The following is a 25,127-nucleotide window of genomic DNA, read 5'->3' as shown; positions in this document are numbered from 1 at the left end:
ATGTTTAGCAACTTTGTATCCTGCATACTGCATCTCCTAAAATGTAATACTGAAAAATATTATTTACTAGGAAGATCGACTTCTATGTTACAAACAGTATTTCGTTCATAGAGATTGTGTGAGACTTCATAATTTATCCACTTAGTTAGCGTATCATTCAGCAAGGTCAATTTATCGTAAAGCAAATAGCAGCCTCATTTTTGCTTCATCCTCAGTTCTATACCTCGATCTTATATGTCAACTCCTGCTTTCACAAGCTTCTTTCATTACCCAAAACATCATGACTAGTGGACCAAACTTGCTGATCCTACTAAAATTCCACCTCTACCAATAATCACATCCCTATCTCTCTGCCATGATCATGATGCCTATCGACACAGGCACAGGGTGGAGAAGGGATAGACAGAGGTGTATAAACTCTTATGGGTACATGCTAAACTCAGCGATAAACTCAGAGATAAGCTCCCAGCATTGCCCACAGACAACATCCTAATATGTATAGACCTTCCCAGAAAACCAATTCTCATCATGGCTCAGAAATAGTCTGGATATAAAAGAATTGTCTGGATATGGAAAAATTCACTCTTTATTGATTGCACAGGGGCTGAATACTCTACTCCACCTACATGCCTCAATATTTTCATTGGGAGGTGGAATTGTCATTCCTGTTAGGAGTAAGTGTAATGGAGGTGAGGCCTTTTGTTGGTTATAACAGCAGAACAAGGGCCTCTTTATTTTAGCTCACTCAGTAGAAGGCTTCATTCCTGCTTCTTAGGGTTGTTACCTTTACACAGATCACTACTACTCTAAGCCGTTACAGGTAGGACTGATCATTTTTAGTGTTTTAACGGTGTATTTTTGTTACACAGATGCCCCCAAGAACACCACTGCTGCTGAATTTTATCCTCATCAAAGCATTAAAGAAGGAGACAATGTGACTTTGTGGTGTACCAGTCGAGGAAATCCGGCAATGCGCACCTATGGCTGGTTCGAGGGTCCACAGAAGACCCCCACTCTGGGCTCCTTGTCACTGCTCACCCTGAGGAACATCAGCTGGGACAGCGGACCCTACGTCTGCACCGCGACCAATGACGTGGGGACAGGAGAGTCACCACCGCTGCATCTAAACATTCAACGTGAGTGACACAAACACTAAACACAACACTGCAGGAAAGGTCTGTTCACATGTTTTTAAGTACAGAAAAAGCCAAAAACCTTCTCAAATCATAAGTCTTAAAGTATTCAATCGTCCAGGGATTTCATTGTGTTTAGAGTATAACTTCCAGCTTTGGTATCTGAGAGTCATTATTATTTTAATATCATCGTCTTTTAGTCCCACTTACTGTTGTTTCCAGTGTTTAATCTTAAAAATCCTATTGGGTGCTCTTCTTTCATTTCTTTCTGACAGAATTGGGAAAAAAACATAACGCTCCCATTTTTGCAGTCTTTGTAAAACATTGATGTAGTAATTCTGATATTACCATAAATTGGCTTGCATAATTTTAGGCGTGGAATTGTATGAGTTTTCTCTAAAAGATAACTGAGTGTCTGACTGCATATATTTGAGAATGACCACGGGGGTGTACGGACACCCTCGCAGGCCCTAAGTGATTAACCATGCCGTAATTATGCAAAAAAGGAGGCTCAGACAATCACAGGATGAGAACAAGGGTTGGTTTGACCCTGAGTTTACATTGTGTTTTAAAATAGCAGCCTTGTTGTTCTGTTTGATTTACAATGCTTCTTATTTTTAACTATGCTTTTATTAATTAACTTTGAAAGCAGTTTCTTATAAGGTAGGTAGAGTTCTTTATATGTAACTTGCAATACAATTGTTTTTAAACCAGTTCACATTCAATAAGAGCGAAAAATTGAATGTCCATACAGGAACACATTTGTGTCTCCCTACCCATTGTAGCACACATATATTCATTTCAGTTATGAGAAAAATCTGTAAATAGATTCCTACACTTCCAATTATCTACTCACATACATTTGAGTGGAATAGAAAAAACATCTTTCTAGGTCAATAAAATGTTACTATTTTAAAATTAGGGAGGTTGTATGTGGCCGTGAAGATGGGTAGCCTAATTAAACGAATATGGATAGGGGATGCTGGATCAAGACAAGGCCCTCGACTGGATCCGCTCCTTCCTCTCCGGCAGAACCCTGCGGGTCAGACTCCCCCCTTTCCTCTCAGACCCTACACCTACCACCTGTGGAGTCCCGCAGGGGTCCTCCCTCGGCCCTACGCTCTTCAACGTCTACATGGCTCCGCTCGCCCCCATCGTCAGAACCTACGGCTCAACATTGTGTCATATGCAGACGACACCCAATTCATCCTCTCCCTATCCAACGAACCCAACACCGCCAGACGCAACTTTCGAGAAGGCATGGAAGCCGTCACCAAATGGATAAAAACAGCTGCCTACAACTAAACACGAACAATACGGAAGCACTCATCATGGGCCCAAACCCAGATGCCTGGTACGACACCTGGTGCCCCCTCCCCGTCCTCGAAAGCCCACCCACGGACCACGCAGTCAACCTGGGAATCATCCTGGACTCAGAGCGCAAAATGGACCACTAGATCAACTCTGTCTCGTCCTCCTGCTTCCACACCCTCTGCCTCCTTCATAAGACCTTCAAATGGATCCCCCTCGAACAGAGAAAATGTAAAACATAACGTAACACATGTATTTGTAAAGCGCACTTATCACCCTTGGGTCTCAAGGCGCTGAATAACATATGTTTATTGTTACCCAACTCAATGGTACTCAGAAAGACCATCACTCACGCCCTGGTCACCAGCAGGCTCGACTATGGCAACGCACACTATGCCGGAATAAAAAAAACTCACCCCCAAGCTACAGAACATCCAAAACGCCACCGCAAGACTGGTCCTCAACCTGCCAAGCCACTGCCACATCTTCCAGCACCTGCGCACACTCTACTGGCTCTCCATCGAAGCTAGAGTCACCTTCAAGATGTTAACCCACGCTCACAAGGCCCTCCACGACACCGGACCACCATACCTGAACAGCCAACTCAAATTCCACGCATCCCAAATGACCCTAAGATCAGCCCAGCTCTCCTACAACATGGTCCCCCACACCAGAAAGACCAGATTGGGCGGCCGCTCCTTCTCCTTCCTCGCGGCCATTGCCTGGAATGACCTTCCACTCCACCGCAGACAGATAACATCGCTGCCCATCTTCGCAAGAAACCTCAAAACCTGGCTCTTCGACAGACCCCCTTCTTTTTTTTTTCAGAACAAATTTTATTATGATGATGAAGAATTACAAAGAGGACACTGCCCCCCCATGAACCGGAGGACCAGTGAGCAGATATATAGCCATCACATACAAGCAGTTCAATCAACATTTTGAAAGAAAAGAACATACCCGAACTCCCTTCCCCCAACGCCCTCCCCTTGCCTTCCCTCCCGGATCCCACCCCCATCCCCGCACAGTGTCTACATGGTCCAAAAGTAAAAGCTTCTGAAATCACGATCAGTGTGTACACCTTTTCACCCAGGGTCAACAAGCAATTGTTCTGCATCAGCATCCCGTTGCGCTGGTGGTTCCAGCCACAGCCCTCTACAGTCCGCCCATCGCTTCCATACTTTAAAATGTTTTCGGGGGCAGCCCCTGGCCTCGAAGATCGGGTGCTCCAGTCCCATACAAAAGTCCAAACCCCTCTTCCACACCTCTATCAAAGGAGCCCTAGGGTCCTTCCAGGCCTGAGCTACATCTCTTTTGGCCACCGTGAGGCCCAGAAGCAGCAGATGACGTTTGTAGATATTTCCACCAACCTGTTCCATAACATGAAGAAAGCCCAGCTGCGGCGAGCGGGGGAGGTCCCAGCCCAACACCTCAGACAAGCAATTCCATACACCAGTCCAGAACCTCGCCAGCTTCTCACACGACCACACCGTATGTATAAATGTGCCCACCGCGCACCCCCACTGCAGGCACTCGGGGGAGGCAATCAGACCAGCACTGCACAATGGATCTCTAGTATAGTAGGCTCGATGCAGATGCTTGAATTGAATGAAACGCAGGCGCACTGCAATTGCCGCCTCTCTCGGAGCTTCCAGGGCTTCTCTCCAGTCTTCCTCCTCCAAGGAACCTATGTCTCCCTCCCACACAGATCGTAGCTTATCTAGTGGAGAAGAACAATGCGTAACCAGAGTCTGATATATATTAGATATTTTCTTATTTCCCAATTCCCCCATAAACACCTTGGCCTCATAGGGACTAAATTCGGGCAACGAGTCTAGGCCTATCAAGGAGGGGGACAAGGCGTGCCGGAGTTGCAGGTATTTAAAAAATTGGGTTTGAGGCATATCATATTCTTCTCTCAGTGCTTGAAACGATTTGAGGGTCGTGCCTTTCATGACGTGGCCCAACGCCGATATACCAATGGCATCCCAGCCGCGGAATCCCTGTAAGGACGCCAGTGCCGGTAGCCGTCCATTCCGCCACAGTGGGGTTTCTCTTGTTAATTTATTCCTCCACGCCACATCCGGAAAACCACCTGGGTAACCACTGGGAGCCTCTTCCTTATAACCACCGAATATAGAATGGTGTGTAGCGTATCCGGATCCATCATGTATCTCTCAAGGGCATAGGCCGGACGCCTCGGTCCCCATACCACCATTCATTCAGTACCAATAGGTGGGACGCTTGATAATAGGATAAAAGGTCTGATGTTGCCAGGCCCCCACAATACGTGGAGAGGAAACAGGTGCGGAGTGCCACTCTCGCCACCCCTCCGGCCCAAAGAAACTGGCTCAACGCAGAGTTCACCTGTCTAAACCACTGTGGCGCAATGGGGTATGGATGATTTTGCAACTGGTAGAGGAGACGCGGGAGAGCCACCATCTTGAATATGGCTGATCGGCCATATATATTCAGGGGCATTCTGGACCATGTTTTCATGTCTGACCGTACGCGGTCCCAAACAGGCACCACATTGCGTGCCCAAGCGACCCCAGGTACATCCGTCAGGAATACACCCAGATACTTAATGCCGCCAGCCGCCTCTTGCAGCGCTGACGCCCAGGATCCTCGCCCCCACGCTCTCCCAGCACCCACAGCGTAGATTTCCGTACGTTCAAGTGCAGGCCAGATACCTCCCCGAATATCCGCATTATCTCAAGGACTCTGGGCCCCGATCTATTTATGTCCTTGAGGAAGAAAAGGACGTCGTCAGCGTGACAGACCCCCTTCTTGATGGACTGGAACCTGCTAACCCCCCCACACCCTCAGTGTCTTGAGACCCATACAGGTGAGTAGTCGCACTTAACAAACACCTGACATGATTTAGAATTTGATATGATTTGGACTTAGGTATGGATATCTCCCTTTAACAATTATTAGCTCCCTTAAAATTTATTTTGCTTCAAAGACTAAAAATCCATAGCTCCACCCACATTTTTAAATAGCTGGCTTCATATCTGCATTAATACCTAAATGCTCACTTACATTAGCCTACTCCACATGAAAGGCTTTAAACAGAACAGTTCATACTGGGAGATGGTCCACTCAATTGCAGACTTGTGCTTTGTGGAGAACCAGAACTCATATTGGTAACTGCTTTCGGCTGTAGTATACAAACTAAATTTCCTAACCAAATGTCCTAACAATAACTCTCTAACCTGTGACGTAATGTGCTGAAGTCTGACTCAACCTTTGAGTAGGCCCCTACTCCATCTTTGACACAATTAAGTCGCTATCTGTCCTGATTTATGCAGACTCATTGTCATGTCTGCCATTGACACAGATGTCCTCTGACCTTATCTTTCAAAAAGCTGGGAAAGTCTCAAATAATTTGGCTAATGACATAAATATAACAACTGATGCAACATCAGTTTGGGGCAAGTGTCTACTTATCACCATGTCAAGATCAAATAAGAACAAATACACACATGTGGCCAAATAATGTCATCTGAATAGACACCCTTTCACCTTATATGCTCAGAAGGCAGAGTCTGGAACGCACACCTTGATGCACATAAGATATGTCAGACATTCCAAAACTTATATCAGAATTTCCAATCTCTGATAAGATTTAGAATATAAAACCTGCCAATTGACCACATGTCAAGAGAGGTCCTATGCCCACATTATCACACAAGATTCTGTCAGATGTTCTCACCATCTGTAGGCACACTTCTAAGACGATGCAACCTTGCTTAATGCTGATAAAGCTGAGTCCCAGAGGAAGATTGCAACCGCAGCATGTATTTACTCTTCGCAGGGAAAACTGTCTTTCCTGATAACAACAGATCTTGCTGTCAGCAAGGTATGCAGTGCATTGCTTCTTCCTTAGGAAACCCTAAAAAGTTTGGGGTGACTACCTGTCAACTGTTTAAACCAAGAGAGGGTCTTGTGGGGTTTCTGACTAGGGAAGTGTGGCCCTAACAGGGTTGGTTTCAACTTCCTCAGGGTACTGACCACAACTGAGGCCATTTTCCATGGCTGACTTGTACTTATCCCTAGGAGTCAACCTTTTGCTGATTACAGCTTCTGGTTGAACATGTGGGTCTAGAACTATGTGGGACTAGTGAAGGGTTTGGGACAGTCTTGTCCTAGGTCTTGCTTTGCCCCACAGTGTCCACGTGGGGGATGTCACTTGCTATATATGTCAATGGGCCTTGTGGGGTCCTATGAAATCCCTGGCCTCTGCAGCACCTGTCTGGCTGAGGCTTGGCAGAGAGGGGCAGGATGCCTGCACCAGATGTAGTGCCTCCTTCGAAGACTCCCTCCCTCAGTGGCTCTGCCCGGACGGACCTGACCTCCTCTGGAGCTGTTTCTTCACAAGGGGCAATATCAGTTCCCTTAGGAGGCTGACTCTCACCTACAGTCTGGGAGGAGAAAGACTTTGTTTCCTCCCTTGTGCTCTCTGTTGGAGCTAAGTGAGCCATTCTTTCAGGCTACACTGCTCCAGGATTTCTTTGTAGTTAGGCCTGTGCGCTTGGGCTCACATGAGCCTGCCCAGAGAAGGCTTTCATTTCTAGATGGGTCCTGAGTTCTACTTCAGCCCAAGCTGAAATCTCTAGATCATTACCCTGCAGGCAATCTACAGGCATGTTGGGGGATACTGCAACCCTCCACAGCTGAGATTGACTATGGCCATGGGGTGATCTGGTCTAACACCATAATTGTTAGTCACCTGGTACATGTATCTAGGTAGAAGCTGAAGAGGGGACACGCATTTCCCTTTCACCAGGGTGACACTGGCTACAGTTTTTTGACCATTGATCAGAGGCTCCTGTATGCACTTGCCCAAGGTAATGGGACATACAGTAAAATAAGCAAAACCCATGCAACAATCACATACTAAGGTGGCCAGTGTAGGGGATCTGGCAGGCCTGAATCCACCTCAGTACTCCATAAAAGCCAAACTAGATTTTTGGGTGCACTACTACTACTTGGAGTGCTACTACTCAGGGCACCAGGGGGTGTGGAAGGAGTAATAGTGGTATCCTTGTTGTCGGCCTTCGGGAAATTATTATCCCTTGTCTTATGGCCTTTCTCTTTGCTGAGATAGCAATAGGGTTTCTTAGCAGGGGAGGAAGAGGATAGGGACCCACCCCCAGAGTAAGACTTTTGGAGACCTTCAGGCTTCAGACCTTCAGACTTTTGGAGACCTCTTTAGACTTGTTCCCAGCTTTCTCTTGGGCCTTGGAAGAATCTTTCTTTTTGTCATCACCACCTTGAGACTTAGTCTAAACCCAGGTATGAACCCATTTGTCTGCCTTCTTTCCCAATTCGTAGGGAGAGGTCAGATCAGAGTCTATCAGGTGCAGGTGCTGTTTTGGACAATTTTTAAGGATGAGCTCCCACACTAGTAAATTGTACAATCCTGTGCAATCTTGCGCATTATTTCCATGAAGCCAACCTTCAAGAGCCTCTATAGCATTGTCTACAAAATCTACCCAGTCTTGTGTGTGTGCCTTCTGTGTATCCCTAAACTTAACCCTGTACTGTTTAGTGGTTAAGTCAAACCCATCTATGAGGACACATTTCATGACTGAGTAATCATCTGTATCCTTCTAGGGAACAGATGTCTGTCTATACCTTTGCTAGGAGGCACTATCCTGCTCTGGCTCCTAGCTTCAACAGTTTGCTCCCTGACCCTATGAACACTAGTGCCGCCACCATGGAACCAAGCTTTACCTATCAAGGGTCAGCTGCAGTTACACAACTTTACATGCTCGCTTAGTGTAGCACATAGAACTAGGTTTTAGGGTGATTGGTTTTTAGATGACAACGTGTTTTCTTGCTGGTTTTTATGATAGCCTGTGTAATTATTTTAGATGTGCTAGGAAACAGGGTCACCTTGTTGTAATAAATGCTTTCAGTTAACAGTGTCTAATCTTTTTAGTGCAGTGTGTGTGTGATATTATGACTAACGAAATAGCTGTGTTTCTGTTATCAAGGTGCCCCATATCCATTTGCAGGGATTGTTAGTAATTAGAAAAAGCAAAAACTTCACTTTAACATTGTATTGGGTGGTGTTTTGTGGGGCTACAATAACTTGTCTTTTACATTCAGATTTGGTGCATTGTACCAAGTCACCTGTGCCACCCATAGGTGGAAAAGCAGACCTTGTAGAAGTATGCCAAAGTCATAGTTTATGCAACAGTTAGAGCCTAACAATCCACCTGTATCTAACAGTTATACCTTGAGTGGTTTTTCTAATATTTACACACACATAAACCATTATTACATCACTAGAGAGATGCCTCTAGTAATCATGTGTGTCTCTGACTGGGGATGAGGGAAAATGTATTTCAGTAGGTTTGTCAAGCTTGAATTGTAAAAGATTAATCCCCATTATGGGAGTTTTCTAATTCTCTGATTCCAATTTCAGTTGAATCCGTTCACCATGGCGGCGCCTACTGTGAAAGGGCCAATCACAAGGAACACAACATCTCAATGCTTGAGGTGTCATTGACAAATAATAATAATAGTAATCCACATTTGTAAAGCACACAACCACCCGTAGGGGTCTCTAGGTGCTGGGGGCCGTCGGTAAGATTAAGCAAGCTATTGCCCAGAGTCACATGGTGCTGGGCTAATCTGGGATTGAACCGTGATGCCCAGATTCCGGAGTCAGTCACCCTAGCCGCGGTGCCACACCTCTTCCTACTCCACCAATGTGGGGGAAGCTACTTTTGTAATAGCTGCATAATTGTTATATGCCTTTGGAAATGTTTTCTCATGGGTGGAGTTTGACACTATAGATACAGCCTCAAGGCAGGTTCGTGCCTACACCATGATAGACCCGCCGGCACACTATAAGACTTATCAAGATTTGGTAATCCCTTTGACTTACCAGGAACACCAGAATTGCTTTTTTGGTCAATTGCCACACGCACACAGAAATGTCTGTTTGGGGCCTCTCAGCAATGAAGCTGCGAGGTGGTTAGTCTTGTCGGGCAACACGCTCATTCTTCACCCTGATAATCTAACACCCACTAAAGTGGTAGGTGTTTTAAACTATACAGTTGCCTTATACAGGATACTTGAACAATTTGGTCACCGTACTTTGAGCTCCAAGCCTGCTCTCACAGAAAGACCTGCAGCTCCTACACATGTAGAAACTATTAGTCCACAAAATATTAACACTATCAAGGGAAAAGTGCCAAAACAATTGTGACGAAAAATACTTCTGAAGTGCTCGCAAAACCAACCAGTTGGTGTAACCATGCACTACACCCCAAGACAAACAGAGAATGCTGACTTTCTTCTTCTTGATATTGTGCCACCATAAAGGAGTGTAAGACCTGGGGAAGTATTTTTGCATCCATTTACATTAGCATGCATGGTACACCTTCATTGGTAGTTCGTCCTGAAGTTGTGAAGCAGGCACAGAATGAGCAGTGAGCTTCACCAGTACTAGATGAAGGGATAAAGCTAATGGGAATCTGTTCTACACTTCTATCATCCTAAGCAATATTAAGGGGGAAGCTTTGGTCCTGGCTATACGTTGAAGACTGGAAGCAGTTTCAGTTCAGGATCATGAACAGGAAGTACTGTAAATAATTGTGGAAGTGTATATCTCTGTGGGTCGAGATACTTGGATATGGTACTCATTTAAAAATATTTAAAACCTAAAAGTGATGTTGAGGGTTCGGTTAAATAGAAATTCCCAACGCAAGGGAAATACAAACTGGATCACCTGCATTTTGGGACTCAGGTAGGGGTGGCTAATTTTGAGAAACTGCGAGAAAATTCAAAATCTTGAACAATAAGAGTGTTCTTATAGCTGCTCTTCATGTTCTTTCAGGACACTGACAATGAAAGATTAGGGAAGGGGAGTTGATCCGCTTCCCAAAGAAAGAGGAGTACAGTAGGAATAGTGAAGCAGCACCAGAGATTGATGTCAACTTAAAGAGGGAGGAGAAAGGATTGTGCTCTAAAACTCCAGTAAAAAAGAAGAAGGTAGTATGCATCTCTAAGAAACATACAGCTATGAGTTCTTCAGCGAAACAGGACTTGGGCAAGAGTGCTTCTAGACAGCACAGCAGAAGTCACAGTAGTACATCAGAGAGATTCCAGATAAACAGTTAAACCCTAATGGGGTTTATATTTTAAACATACTAATGGAAGGGGATATACCCTGTACCATTAAAGCAGTCTTCTGTTACAAATTGTCAGAGGATTATAACATCATTGAAGCGGAAGAGGGCAGGCCTCCAGTCTTTAATAGGGTTTCGCCCTGGAAGGAGGAAGTCATAAAGGTAGTTTTTTCTCTGATAGTACCTGAACACACCTGTGAATGGGCTGTAAGAGAGGCCCCTGCCTTATACAGAAATCAAGTGGGTCGGAACAAACACTCAAATTCACATGTCATTCTCGTAGGCAGCTAAAGCACAGGCACACTACCCTACAAAGCCAGAAGCAACATGTGGTATAAAAGTAATATTAGGTCAAATGCAATACCAGAGCATAATAGTGCCTCATCTGTCTACAATGACCACTCCTCTTTTTCTCGTCTCCAAACCAGACTGCTCCTATAGATTACTTTTAGACTATAAAATGTTGAATTCTCATATGTTAACCTATGCAGTGCAAAACGCACATAGCACAGATATAATAACCAATCTGGTACAGAAATTATGCAAAATTACCCTGGATATTTCCACTCTGGTTTTTATTTAAAACATAGTGTGAATGTGAATGTTTAACCACCTTTAGTTTTGAAGGAGTGCATTTCCAATTTTGGCACTTGCCTATGGGCTATAAGAACAATCCTGGCTTAATTTCTGCATGCATTATGAAGATGTTACAACTAGATCCTGAGGTATTGTCTAATATTGATGAGAAATATCTTACAGATGATGATTTATATCTACAACTAGCTAGAGTGCACATAGTGGAGACCTTATTAACATCACATTGTTTCAAAATACATTTTAATACATCGAAGATTGCCTACTTGACAGCAACATTATTAGGATACGAGTTATCCACAGAGGTAAAGGGACTACTTCTGGACTTCCTTGCAGCCTCCAAAAACTTGCATCCCTGTTGGGGTTTCTTAACTTCTAGACGCACCTACTTGCCTCACCATACTGAGCGAGTTACACCATTGTATGACCTGATTTCTCCCATGTTTTCAGCCATACAGTGGCCGAGTGTACACACTGATATCTTGCATGCTCTATAAACAGACATGCTTGAGGCTAAATATTTACAGACCAGGGATAATAAAGCCAACCTAGTCATCAGAGTCATACCCAGTCACAATGGTTATACCTATGTGACCTTCAAAGAAAGACAAATCTTTCCCATTGCTTACAAGTCCCAACTTTACTCTTTAGCTGAAGCACATTTTGCTTCCATTGAAAAAATCCTTGCATCTGTGCAAACAGATATTTTGAAGGAGCGCATTTTGGCAAACAGAAAACATATCATTGATGTTTCTCCCATACTAGCATTAGAAGAGCCACCAAAGCAAGGATTCCCAAAGCTCGTGCCATACACCCAGGTTTGGTGCAGAGGGACTCTTCCTTAAGTGCAGCAAATGTAAAGATTCAATATGATCTTACTGTGCATACTCAATATGAACAACTCATTGCTTCAATTCCAGTCACTTTAGCCATTGAGCCTTACCAGAGCGAATTCTATATGAATAGCTCTGCCCAACTGGTGGTAGGAACAAAACACTAGTACTACGCAACCAATTTCTTGTGCAAGGTGTAGTGAAAGATTCCATTCATACCGCACCAAACCCACACTAAAATCTTAGGTGAGAGCACTGCACAGCATGCTGTACTACATGTCCTCTTACTTGCATTATAAATGGCTGACTTGTGAACTCCCACACTATTGTGGTTTACAATGTTGACTTGAAGCATTGGTGTTTCAATAGATTTGAGAATTCAAAAGGAAAAACTATATAAAGTTGGCTGTCTTACAAGATAGGCTTTCCTGTGGATCTGAGGCACCCTTTAGGACATCAGCGTGATGGCACTCATGCCAAACGGAACTGTGCACTGACCTAGCTGCAATGGCTGCAATACAAACTGTTAGAGTTGCAGTCAAAAGTATATTCCAAACAAGGGTATACACAGATATTGAAACTGCCATAAACATAGCCAAACATGTGGGAAACCTTCTGCTGGCTTTCCTCCCAAATAATTCAACACTCTTAATTCAGACACCATTCATTTATAATCCTACTAGGAGTGGGAAACATGAAAATACCTGAAAATCTCATCAGATTATATTTAATCAAAGAAGCTCAAGAAGAACTGGCATCTGCTCATGCAGGGTTCATTTCAACTGTAGCTGTGCTATAGCAATGCTACAATTGGTCTGGTTTGTATAAACAGACTAGGGATTATATCAGGTAGTGTGACATTTGTCAGCAGAATAAACCCTCCAATGTCAAAAGACCCTCGCTAAACCCCCTTAAAATTTGAAGCATCCCCTTTCGGGTGATTTTTTTTTATCAGATTGGTCCGCTTTACTCAGCAAGCCCATATACGTACATATTGTTGGTAATAGATTCCTATGGATGTGGCCACAGAGAAATTCAAGTGCTTCAGCAGTAGTAAAAGATTTGCAATGTCTGGTAGCGATTAGGGAAGTTCATTAATTTCATTCAGATAACCATCTGTAACCACCTCCACGGCTTACAGGGAATCAATGTCTGCTCTGGGAGTTTGTCTGCAATTTATCAACCCATTTAAAGCTGAATCAAACAGTGTTGAATGTGCTCACCACATGATTAAACAAGCCTTGTCTGCCAGCATACTAAACTCACGTCTTAGTAGGTACCATAATCTTTATGGACTCCAGAGAGCATTAAATAACTGGCCTAGATGAGTGTTGTGAGGAAGCACTCCAGACGAGGTTTTCTTCAGAGTTTCTATGTATGTGCCTGGCTTAGATAATCTTGGGAATGTGGCAGATGAAAAATTGTTTGACAGGGAGAAATGTTTTGAATGTTTTGCAAAGTTTCCAAGAAGGCAGAGACAAGCTGTGTAACGTGAATCAATCTGATGCCGCCACCTGGGAGGAGAACATTATGACTGCTGCTGACGGGTGGGTTCTCAAATTTAGGGACCTGGTTTGTGAAAAGAATACTTTGTAACAGGCACCACACAGCAGACAGTAGGATTGGTGTTTGGCATTTCTCAGTCAACCTTTACCAAAATACTCTGAGAAGTGAGAAGCATATACAGTTTCCCTTGCTTATCCACACAGATAATGGCAGTAAAGCAAACAGCTGTGCAGCAGCAGGGTTTTGTGATATCCTACGGTCAATGTCTGCACTTGTGTTCCAATGGTGAACACAAAAGTAAGTGTTCTGAAACCATAAAATGAAAAAATACTATTCATGTGCAAATGCTGTATGATGTGGATCTGTGTACACTGGTGTATTAGGTTCTCTGTATGAAACTACTATGTTAGGATGCGGAAAAGAAGCAACATTAGCAATACTGTGATAAAACATAACCCTAAAGGTACTGGACAGGCAAACTAACCCTTTATCAGCAAGGTTACAGTGCTATCTGTATACATGTCACCAGTACCGTTATAGAGTTGTTAGCCCCTATGACATATACATGGATCACTGTGAATATGTGGAACAAATTACATTGGCCACTCTTCACAACAATGATGATTCTCAGCCAAGTCAACTTTTTAACAACCACAGGTACTTCCATAATGACTCTCAAGAGTGCTAACTTGGATTTCTCTGACCTTCTTTCATGTCTTCCACACCAGACATGCTGAGGATGGTCATAACTGGTTATTCCTACAGCTTGAGGTCAAGAACTACCACTAGTTGCTGTGCTTTAGTACTTGTGCTTGACAACTTGTTTAAGTACCTATAATTTAAAGGTTTAGAACCTGTTTTCAATGTACTCAACATCATGTGGATATGTTGGTTCAAGTGTTTTTGACCACTATCTCCTTCAACAAGCATATTTTTCTTTGTTTTTGGTGGAATAGTCAGCATGAGATGGCATATTAAACGGTCATGATGTCTTATCACCTCTTTGGCCAGGACCTTCTCCTCGGGATCTGTAAACGTGTTCTTCTTTTCCTTGCCTGGGATCATGATGAAAAAATATGGCAGGTTTCTACTTGTACTTACTGATTGAGTTCGCAGGATGGCAGTGGATTCTGTTTGTCTTGTTTCAGGGTACTTTGCTCACACAAAATAAATGTCTGCACACTCCCACACAGTAAGCAGCTGTGGTCGTTCTTTTGGGGTGTCCTAAGGTCCCTTTGAGAGTTACTCTGGCTATTTCTGTTCTTGAGGGATTCATTTCTATACTCCAGGAACTTCCATTGCCTACAAATGGTCCTATCCTGATGTTTTATGGTTGCGCTATTCATTGGGTGGGTTATTTGGCACATATGCTAAATAACATAATCGGTATAAACCACATGCGTGAAATAGCACACATTCTGTATTTAACACGTGGTGTGTCACGATTTTGTGGTGAATGGTAAAAGCTCATAATCAGTGTTATTTGACACATTATTTACCGACCCCGTGGTATTGATATTTACCCTATGAGCAAGTTTGCTGGTATTTACCACCAAACTCGTAGTCGAGGTGAAAAAAAGTTAATTGAAGTAGGACCGTTATCCCACTTGGTGCAGAAGCACAGGAGCAGGTGGTGTTCAGGTCACCATTTTAACAACCATCAAAAGTCTATTCTCATCCACAAACTCTACAGCACTTACTCAAAACAGTGTGAAATGTGATGCAAATTCTATGTGACCAATAGTGTGCGGGGAGCACACATCCTTATTCAAGCTGTGTTCTGTCATGTTCCTAGGAAGCAGGTATGGCTTGATCTGTTCAACAAACTTCAGAATTGCTCACAATAATTAAAAGAAAACGCAATTTAAATTTGACTAATACAGCCCACACCTCATTGGTCTAGAAGCAGGTGGTTTTCTCTCTCCCTGAAACTGCAGAAATCAGCAATCTTCTACCAACGGTAACACTCACACCAAGAATGGGTGAGATCAATGAAGAATGTGAAGAATGTGACCAATATTTGAAACAAGAGCACAGAATATATAAAATGTTTCAAAAGTTCCACCCAAGTTGTCAAGTAGCTGCTTTGCTACTCTAATGTAGACGTAAAAAAGAAGAATAGAAATAAAATCCAGTTGTTCATAGAAAATAGAAAGAGGATTGTATACATCAAGGAAGCCTCCAGTAAAGACAGTGTTTAATTTCTAAGCAAACCTTGTAGACACTAACCATCGGTAAGGAAGGGTAGGTGGGGGAAATGAGACAAGAGACACAGGAAAAGAAGGAGGAATGGGATGGATGCAGAAGAGGATGAGGTGAATCAGACGAATGAAGAGGACATTAAAAAATGTAAGAGGGTGAAAAGAATGAGAGGGGTGGTGGCTGGTGGAACAAGGAACACTCAAGTGAAAGATAATTGGGCATGAGGAAGGAACTGCAGGAGTAGCAGGTGGTGGCAACAAACTGCACACATGGGGAAAGAGGAAAGGCTGAGAAAATGGAATGAAAGAAGAATGGTGTCTTGGTAAAATAGACGAGTCAGAGAAACAGTCTAGTGAGAGGGCAGGGAAGAGACAACAGTAGTGGGCTCAATGGGTGAAAATGGAAGGGGAAAGAACGGTCTTTGAGGAGATAAAAAAGAGGTCTATTGTTGTAAAATAGTCTCTCATGCAATTCAATGCAAACACTTCTTTTGAGGCCGATAGACACTCCCTAACACCCAATAGCATGAGGTGAGAAGGAAATAGCCATCTGACCTGAGCCAAGATGTGACTGACACGGTCTCTACCCAGTGACTGAAAGAGCTTTATCGAAATAGACAATTGTTAAAATGTGTAAACCCAAAGCATATTCTAAGTATATTAAAAATAAGAAGACTGCTTGGCAGGTGCTCTTGTTAAAACCCAGACCTTAAAAATAAACAACCATCAGAATCCTCATCTCTCTCTCTCTCTTTTCACTCTTTCTGTAAGCTTCAAACTAATACTCTGAGAAGCTACATTCATTTAACATTTCACATCATTTAACAGCTCTCACATTTTGAAAGTTCTCATGACTTAGGCTGATTCAATGACATCATAGGAACTGATGGAAAATATTTTTGGGTGAGGTCTAGGAGCAGATGTGATCCACCCAGATGAATGCCTTTTGCCTTGTACTGAATATGTACATTCAATTTTAATAATATCGGAGTAGTTACTTAAGTATGATCCTAGAAAACAATGTACAGAAGTACTTAAAATGTAGTTTACCAGTGAAATCAACATATAATGTGATGGTAGTGATGCTCTGTATCAGTCATTGGTGGTAGGAGAAAATAGCAACCAGTGAAAAGCTGTTCAGTAAAATTTGAAGGAAAATTGATCCAAGCACGTGTGTCAGAGTGCTGAATCTCATAATACCTTATGTCATTTATAGGATTCAAAGTCCTAGATGCTGCAGACCTATGAGACCAGGGTTTTCCTTTAAACATGTTTGACAGATCCAGCACATGTTTAACATCCCCATGCACAGGTCATCAAAGGAAAAGCAACTGACTTACAGCTATGTGATACAGATTTTTTAACCTGCCACCCAAGTTAGGGATACTATCTAGTGTATCTGAAAAGTCTTTCATGACTGACACCCCACATTCCTTTTGAGTGTGAGAGGTATTAAAATAGAATGCTTGTAATGGACTGGGGTATCAAGGCTAGGGGTCCTCTTTTATATTCACCTCTGATGCAACAGCTCTAAAACAGAAATCATGCTGTTTGGAAAGTCCAACGCTTTCAGAGCCACCCTATGGTGGCTTTCCAACTCAGACGCCCCGCCCACTACAGTAGACACTGCACAAAACTTAGGCATAACATTCGATCCTACACTATCCTTCCATAAACAGGCACTCACTATCGCAGGTATGTGCTTCCAAACCATAAAAACCCTGCGAAAAATGTTTGACCTTCTCCCACTGCACGCCAGGAAGACTGTGGCAGTGGCCCTGGTCCTGTCACGTTTGGACTACTGCAACAGTCTGTATGCAGGAACAAAAAAGACAGTGGTGAAAAGATTACAAGAAGTCCGAAACTCCGCCGCAAGGCTGGTACTTGGGCTCCCCGAGTGCTCTCCCTCGGCTGAAGCACTAAAAAATCTTCACTGGCTGCCAGTCCATAAAAGGATCTTGACGTTCACCCCTAGAGTGAACGTCGCGCTATACAAAACCCTCTCATTCATTGATTCATTCATTCATATTGTGAGTTGGAGACTGCCATGTTGAACAATCTGCAGTGTTCTTTAAGGCCTGGTTCTAGATAGGACCTTTAGACATACTCATAGTAAGGGGTCTACAGTACACACATTTAAGCCATTAGTTGCTTTGTTTCAGCCCCTTTCTACGACTGCTGAAGGATATGTCATTCACGGTTCACTGACACAACATCGATGTAAAAAGATATCGATGTTAAAAATATCGAGTAAAAAAATATAGACAACAAAAATATTGACTAAAAAATAACGATGTAAAAAAATAGATGGATAAAATATCGACTTGTATTTAAATATCAAATAAAATAATATATATTACATACATATTAAATCAAATTTTAACAAATTAAAATACATGTAATATACATTTTATTAAAATATAACAATTAAATATAATAAAAGATAGACACACAATCATAATAATTTATACATCTATATTTACTTTAAAACAATTAATAAACTAATATTTTATATTTATGGTACCAGTTTAAAATAATATAAAAAATACAAATATTATAATGATTTAAAATATACAGAAACAAAAATCTATAACAAATTAAAACATTAAACTATTAAAAATATTTAAACTTTAATTTCACATACAATCCACACAGCAGTAGAGAAAGTGTTGCATAGCAAAGGGGTAAAAATAACTATTCCCACTCCAGTGAGTGCAACAGTAGGGTAAGTGTTGGATTGCGGAGGAATTAAATTTACTATTCCAACTCCACTGAGTGCAACAGTAGGATAAGTGTTGGATAGCGGAGGGGTAAAATTTACTATTCCCACTCCACTGAGTGCAACAGTAGGGAAAGTGCTGGGTAGCGAAGAGGTAACAATTATTATTCCCACTCCAGCGAGTGCAACAGTAGGGAAAGTGTTGGATAGCAGAGGGGCAAAAATTACTGTTCCAACTCCAGTGAATGTAACAATACAGAATGTGTTGGCAAGTGGAGGGGTAACATTAACTATTCCCACTCCGGTGAGTGCAACAGTAGGAAAGGTGTTTAATAGCGGAGAGTAAAATTACTATTCCAACTCCAGTGAGTCTAACAGTAGGGAAAATGTTGGATAGCGGAGGGGTAAAAAGTACTCTATTGAGTGCAGCAGTAGGAGAAAGCGTTGGGTAGAGGAGGGGTAAAAATTACTATTCCCACTCTAGTGTGTGCAACAGTAGGGAAAGTGCTGTAGAGTGGCGAGGTAAAAATGACTAGCCTCACTCCAGTGAGTGCAACATTAAGGAAAGTGTTGCATAGCGGAGACATACAAATGACAGTTCACACTCAAACAGTTATATTAAAAATATATATTGCTTTTTATCATAAAAATAACTAAACAATATTGAAAAATGAAAAATCTAATATATTACATATATACAAAGAAAACATATGATAATATCAATTACATATAACAAAAGCCTACAAATATTATATAAAATAAAATAAGATATACATTAACAAATGTAAACTAGAAAATATTTCCAAACCAAAAAAAATCATTAATACATAAATGTATTTCTTTTATTTCCTACCCTATACCACCACACCAAAAACAAAACACTTCAATATTTTAAATGAAATTTACTTCCATAAGTAATTATCAGTTAAAAATATTATTAATAAAAAACTAATAATCATTAATTGACTACACATTTTAACACTATAATAGCCACAACATACACCTAAATTAAACTATAAAATATTAAAATACAATTACAACGTATTTTTAAATTAAGAACTATTACTAATAAAAAATAAAAAATTATTAAAATGTAGTTAATACCCACCCTTTAAAAGTAAAAAGAAGGGGGGGCGTGGCCAAGATGGCGAGCTGAGCGGACGCACTCTCCGCGGCTCTTCCGACCTTGGGCCCTTCTGACCGTGATTTAACGCAGATCTCCCCCCGGACTGCGCCGCAGCTGTAGCGGCGAGGCACCGGCATCGTGTTCTGCCGAGACACGTTCTCTCAGCCGGCGTCCGACGGCCCGGGAGCCCCGAACACGGAGGCCTACGGACGGCGGCCTGTGTGAGGCTCCGCACGAAGAGGCGCCAGGGACGTGTGCATCGACGGCTTCGGTGCCGGAAGGACGGTGAGCTGCAGGGTGCGCTGCGATGGGCGCCGCTGGTTGCCCGGCCGGACCTGGGAATCGGGTGGCGTCTGGGGACGGCTGGCGGCGGCGACCGCCCGAAAGGCCACAGCACCGGAAATCCACAAGCGAGGCCTACTAACGGCGCGCCCCGGCTCTCTGTCCCGGCCCGCGCGGGCATGGACAGACCGCTTTCGCTCCGACTCCGGGGGAGAGACGTGCAGCACACCCGAACCCAGAGGACTCAGCGGGGATAGCCCAGCCCGAACCCAGAGGATTCCACGGAGATAGCCCGGCCGCGCCATAGCCGGAGAGAGCGGGCCCGACCAGCAGATAGAGCGGAGCCCCTTGGTGGGGTGCCGGGTCCGGCGCAGCACGGATTGCACTGCGGCGGGGCCTCCGCCCCTCGGTCCAGGACCCGAGGCTTGTAGGGTACAGCGGGCAGCAGACCCCAAGCCTTAGGTGCCCCTGTGAGGAACCGCCTTGAACACGACCCTCAGGGAGGGGGGCGCACATGTGGCCGGAGACGCGGACTGCGGCCGACGATCAGGAGGCTGTCCCTCCTACCCTGCACTGAAGAGAGCACCTACGCCGCCTGACCCCCGCGCAGCCAGCGGGTCCGGACCCCCTTGGGGGGTACTGCATACGGGAGCGTCGTCGCGCTGAGCCCACTGAATTGGCCTGCCCAGCGGTGGCGCGGAGAGCAGACAGCGTGGTCTGGTGTCCGGTTGGGGCGCTGGCGGCGATGGCCTGGTGAGCAAGGCGCCTGAGAGCCCAGCAACCATTGTGCGGGCAGTGAGGACGGAGGGGGGCTCCTCTTGTGGCTCCACCAGGGCCGGCCCGGCGCCAAGACTGGGGGCTCAGACGCAGTGCCCGGCCTGGAAGTGAAGGTGAGCGGGACGCTGTGCACGCGGCTGAGGGGCGGCACGGCCTGGAGAGCGGTGTAGGCCGGCCTGAGGTGCCCCAGGGGTGGGTGTGCAACTGCGACTGACCGGCGACATCACATATAGCCCAGGAGTACGCCACCCCGTGCAGAATGGCCGGCAATAAAGGGACTAAGAAGGGGGAGCAAACTCTGCCGCACATGTTGAGCAAAAGTAATGCGAGACAGGATAGGGGGCAGCAATCCTCGAGCCCACCGGGTGGCTCCCAGGGAGAGAGTGGAGGGGAGCCTCCGGTCACCAGATCTTTCCTGGAATCCCTTTTCAGCTTCCTGAGGGACGACTTTCAGACATTGAAGCAGGAAGTGGCTGGAGAGGTGCGAGAGGTGCGGAGGGAGGTCGACGGCCTGGGTGAGAGGGTGGCCACTATAGAGGAGGCAGGACATGCCCGGGACGAAGAGATCTCGCAGCTGCAGCAGGAGGTGGTACGGTTGCGGGACCAGCAAATCGATCTTCAGGCGCATGCCGAGGACCTTGAGAACCGGTCCCGGAGAAACAACATTCGGGTCCGGGGAGTTCCTTCGGGAGCGGAGGAGGAGGACGTGGCTGGATACCTGGGAGACTTATTCAGAGAGGTCCTAGGGGAGCCGGCCGACTTCCCCATCCGGATAGATAGGGCGCATAGAGTGGGCGTGCGACGCCGGTCTTCGGCACCTCCTCCTGATATCCTAGCCTTCCTGCCGAACTATCCTCTGAAGGAAAGGATCCTCCGTGAAGCGCGATCGAAGCCATCCTTGGAATTCCGTGGTCACCGGGTAGCCCTATTTCAGGATCTGTCGGCAGTCACGTTGCAGAAACGCAGAGCCTTCAAAATCGCAACGGACTTCCTGCGAGGGCATGACACTCGGTACTCGTGGGGCCACCCTTTCCGCATCATCTTTCGTTGGAACGGGACACTGCATCAGCTGCGCTCTCTCCAGGACACTTGCGGAGTGCTGGGAATCACCGCGACGGACGAAGAAGCACCCACTCCGCGCAAACGGTGCGTCACCAGGGACGGCTGGCAATCGGTCCCGGGTCGACGCTCCTCTACCTATTCGGTGCGGCCGGATTCACCCACTATCCGAGCTGAGATGGACAGTGTGCTGAGGGGAGTGGCCAGGGACACGGCGTCCGACGATGTTGCGCTGACAGCTTGAGAAGAACTCCGGGGGGAGATCGACATCGCTTCCACTGTAATGCTGGTTTGAGGGCCCGGGGGGGGGGTGGAGGGTCGGGTTGGGGTGTAGTGGCTGGACGTCCACTTTTGTACCTTTCCACAGACTTGTCCGCTGAGGACCGGACTGGGACAATGGGATCTTGGGAACAGTTGGGGATGTTGGGGTACCTGGGGAGGGAGGGTTGGTGGGGCGGTTCTGGTTGCGGGTCGGGGGTGGTTGGGGAGTTGGGATGGGGGGACAGGATCCGGGTGCTGGGAGGGAGGGGGTGGGTCGTCCAGTGCACGGCATGGTTGTTGGATATTCTAGAGATGGTCGTACACCTTGGTTTGCCTAGTCCGGGAAGCTGCGCGCACACATACACTTCCTTCCTTGCCTTGCTGCTTCTGGTAACGCTATGGGCGCCATTGCACCCCGCCTTATACGGGCGGGTCTCTCACGCATTCTTCCAAGTCCTCTTCCATGCCCCCTGACACTTTTAAAGTGGTTACCCTGAATGTCCGGGGTTTGAACAATCCTGTCAAGCGGCGGGCGGTGCTCTCTCTCCTTGAGAATACGCACGCGGACATATGCCTACTTCAAGAGACACACTTACTGCCGCAGGACACACATAGGCTTCGCTCCCGTAAGTTCCCTTCACAGTTCTTCTCCTCATGCACCACTAAGACGGCGGGGGTAGCAATACTGGTGGCCAGTCGCTTCATGGGGGAGGTCCTCCACAAGCTCGCCGAACAGAAGGGCAGACTGTTAGCGTATCGGTTTAGGATTGGGGGTCTTATTTTTACAATTGGGTCTCTGTATAGCCCAAATGACCGCCAGGAACGTTTCCTGTGATCGGCGGTTGAGGACATTACTGCCTCGCAAGACCGACATATTATTATCGGAGGAGACTTTAACATGGTTTTTGACTCAGCTGTGGATAGGTCGGCGCAGCGCTTCCCGCAGGTCGGGGCGTTTTCGGCCGACTGTAAAGAGTGGCTGGTGGAGATGGGCCTCCTTGATCTTTGGCGTCACCTGCATCCTACGGACAGAGACTACTCGTACTACTCGTACGAGTATGCGAGTATGCGAGGCTGGACCACTTGCTGGTCACATCCCCGGTGCAGGCGCTGGTCTCCGGATCAGACATGGGAGTGCTGTCCTTGTCGGATCATGCCCCGGTCGATGCCACGTTGCGTCTGCCTCCGTCGGCTCCCCCCCCAGGACGTTGCGCCTCCGTGACACACTGCTGCACAGGAAAGTGGTGGTGGACCGTATTGAGGACACGATCAGGGAATATCAGACTCACAACGACAACTCTGACACTGCCCGAGCCACACAGTGGGCAGCCCTGAAGGCAGTCCTCAGAGGGGAATTCTTAGCAATCTCCTCTGCCGAAAATAAGGAAAGGCAGGCTAAGAGGGAAGAACTTACTGATAAGGTCCGCGAGCTTGAACAGATCCATCGCAGGACAAGGGCCCCTAGAATATGGCGGCAGCTTACGGGGGCGAGAAAGGTCCTGGCGGCCCTGGACTTTGACCGTGTGGAATATGCCGCACTCCGGCTGCGCCACGCCTTCTACACAGGGGGGGGACCATTGTGGCAAATTGCTGGCCAATAGACTCCGAGTGGCGCGCCAGAGTCAGCTAGTGAAAGAGATCTCTAGCCCAACGGGGACGGTGGAGACGGATGATGCTCATATTGCAGCCGTCTTCCGTGAGTTTTATGCGGATCTCTACACTGGGGAGCCGCCGGATGCACCGGCCATGGCCGCATACTTAGACTCGGTCACCCTGCCCTCCCTGGACACCCTGCAGACGGAACACTTGAATCGGGATATCAGGATAGAGGAAGTGATCTCTGCCATAGCAAGGCTTAAACATGGCAAAGCGCCAGGCCCGGATGGATACACCACACTCTTCTACAAAACGTTTTGCGCGTCGTTGGCCCCTATCCTTACTCGTCTTTTCAACTCGTTTGCTGAACCGGGGGCCATCCCACCTGATCTCCTACGGGCTTCCATTACAGTAATCCCCAAACCTGGGAAGGACCCGAAGCTTTGCGGATCTTATAGACCGATATCTCTTCTGAATGTTGATCTAAAACTATACACGGGGATCCTAGCCGCCCGCTTGGCCCCTCACTTATCCGGTCTTATAGATCCTGATCAGGCTGGTTTTGTCCTAGGGAGGCAGTCGGTTGACAACACAAAACGGATCGTCCACCTGCTCGAGAAAGCGTCCCGGATCCCGGGGGAAGGAATGATGTTGGCGGTGGATGCGGAGAAGGCGTTCGATCGAGTGCACTGGCCTTACCTGGAACAGGTGCTGGTGAAGGCGGGCATAGGGGATAAATTCCGCTCCCTGATCCTTAACTGCTACAGACGGCCGACTGCTGTGGTTCGCGTTAATGGGTATACCACTCGGGACTTTAACATTGAACGGGGTACTAGGCAGGGATGTCCGCTTTCGCCCCTGTTCTTCGCTCTTTATATGGAGCCATTCGCCCAACGGGTGAGGAGCAACCCGGCGGTGGCGGGGATACGGATGGGAGGTTTCACACATCCTATAAGCCTCTACGCAGACGATGTCATCCTGTCGCTTGACGAACCCCGGACAGCCTTACCGGCCTGCATTGAGGAGCTGGCCTCCTTTGGCGCGGTCGCGGGGTTCAAACTGAATATGGGAAAGTCGGTGGCCCTAGATGTCTCCCTTGAACCGGCCACTAGGACCTACCTACAGGGCCGATTTCCCATGATTTGGTCATCAGCGGCGGTACCCTATCTGGGGATCCAGATAGCTCCCACCTTACCGGCCATGGTATCGGCCAACTACACGGCATTAGGTGCGAAAATCAGGAAGGAACTGGGCCGTTGGAATCACGGCACCATCTCCTGGCTTGGCAGGATAGCCGCCGTTAAAATGACGGTTCTGCCACAGGTGCTTTACTTGTTCCGGGCCTTACCACTCCAACCGCCGGTCGGGTGGATCCCGCAACTGCAGGCGGATGTCTCGCGCTTTATTTGGCAGGGGAAAAAACCAAGAATGCGTACAGCCCTCTCCCTATTGGCTCCTGAGGCGGGAGGGTTGGGGATACCTGACTTTCGTAGGTATTTCCAGGCGGCGCAGCTGCGTTACCTGGTGGAATGGAGTAGGTGGGAGTCCGACAAGCACTGGCTCTTCCAGGATCACACAG

General features: G+C 46.2%; 1 protein-coding gene across 2 annotated transcripts in view; it reads left to right on the top strand.

Annotated features, from left to right (window-relative positions):
- LOC144770707 (B-cell receptor CD22-like) overlaps window positions 1-25,127 on the top strand; it is a 255,878-nt gene that overhangs the window by 122,970 nt on the left and 107,781 nt on the right. For both annotated transcript variants that reach the window (XM_078655435.1, XM_078655433.1), the window contains exon 5: window positions 870-1,136. In XM_078655435.1, the coding sequence (XP_078511561.1) occupies window positions 870-1,136 (267 nt within the window). The remainder of the gene's footprint in view (window positions 1-869; window positions 1,137-25,127) is intronic.

The sequence above is a fragment of the Lissotriton helveticus genome, chromosome 7 (assembly GCF_964261635.1).
Source record: "Lissotriton helveticus chromosome 7, aLisHel1.1, whole genome shotgun sequence".
Lineage (NCBI taxonomy): Eukaryota > Metazoa > Chordata > Amphibia > Caudata > Salamandridae > Lissotriton > Lissotriton helveticus.
This window is presented reverse-complemented; position numbering and strand designations above follow the sequence as displayed.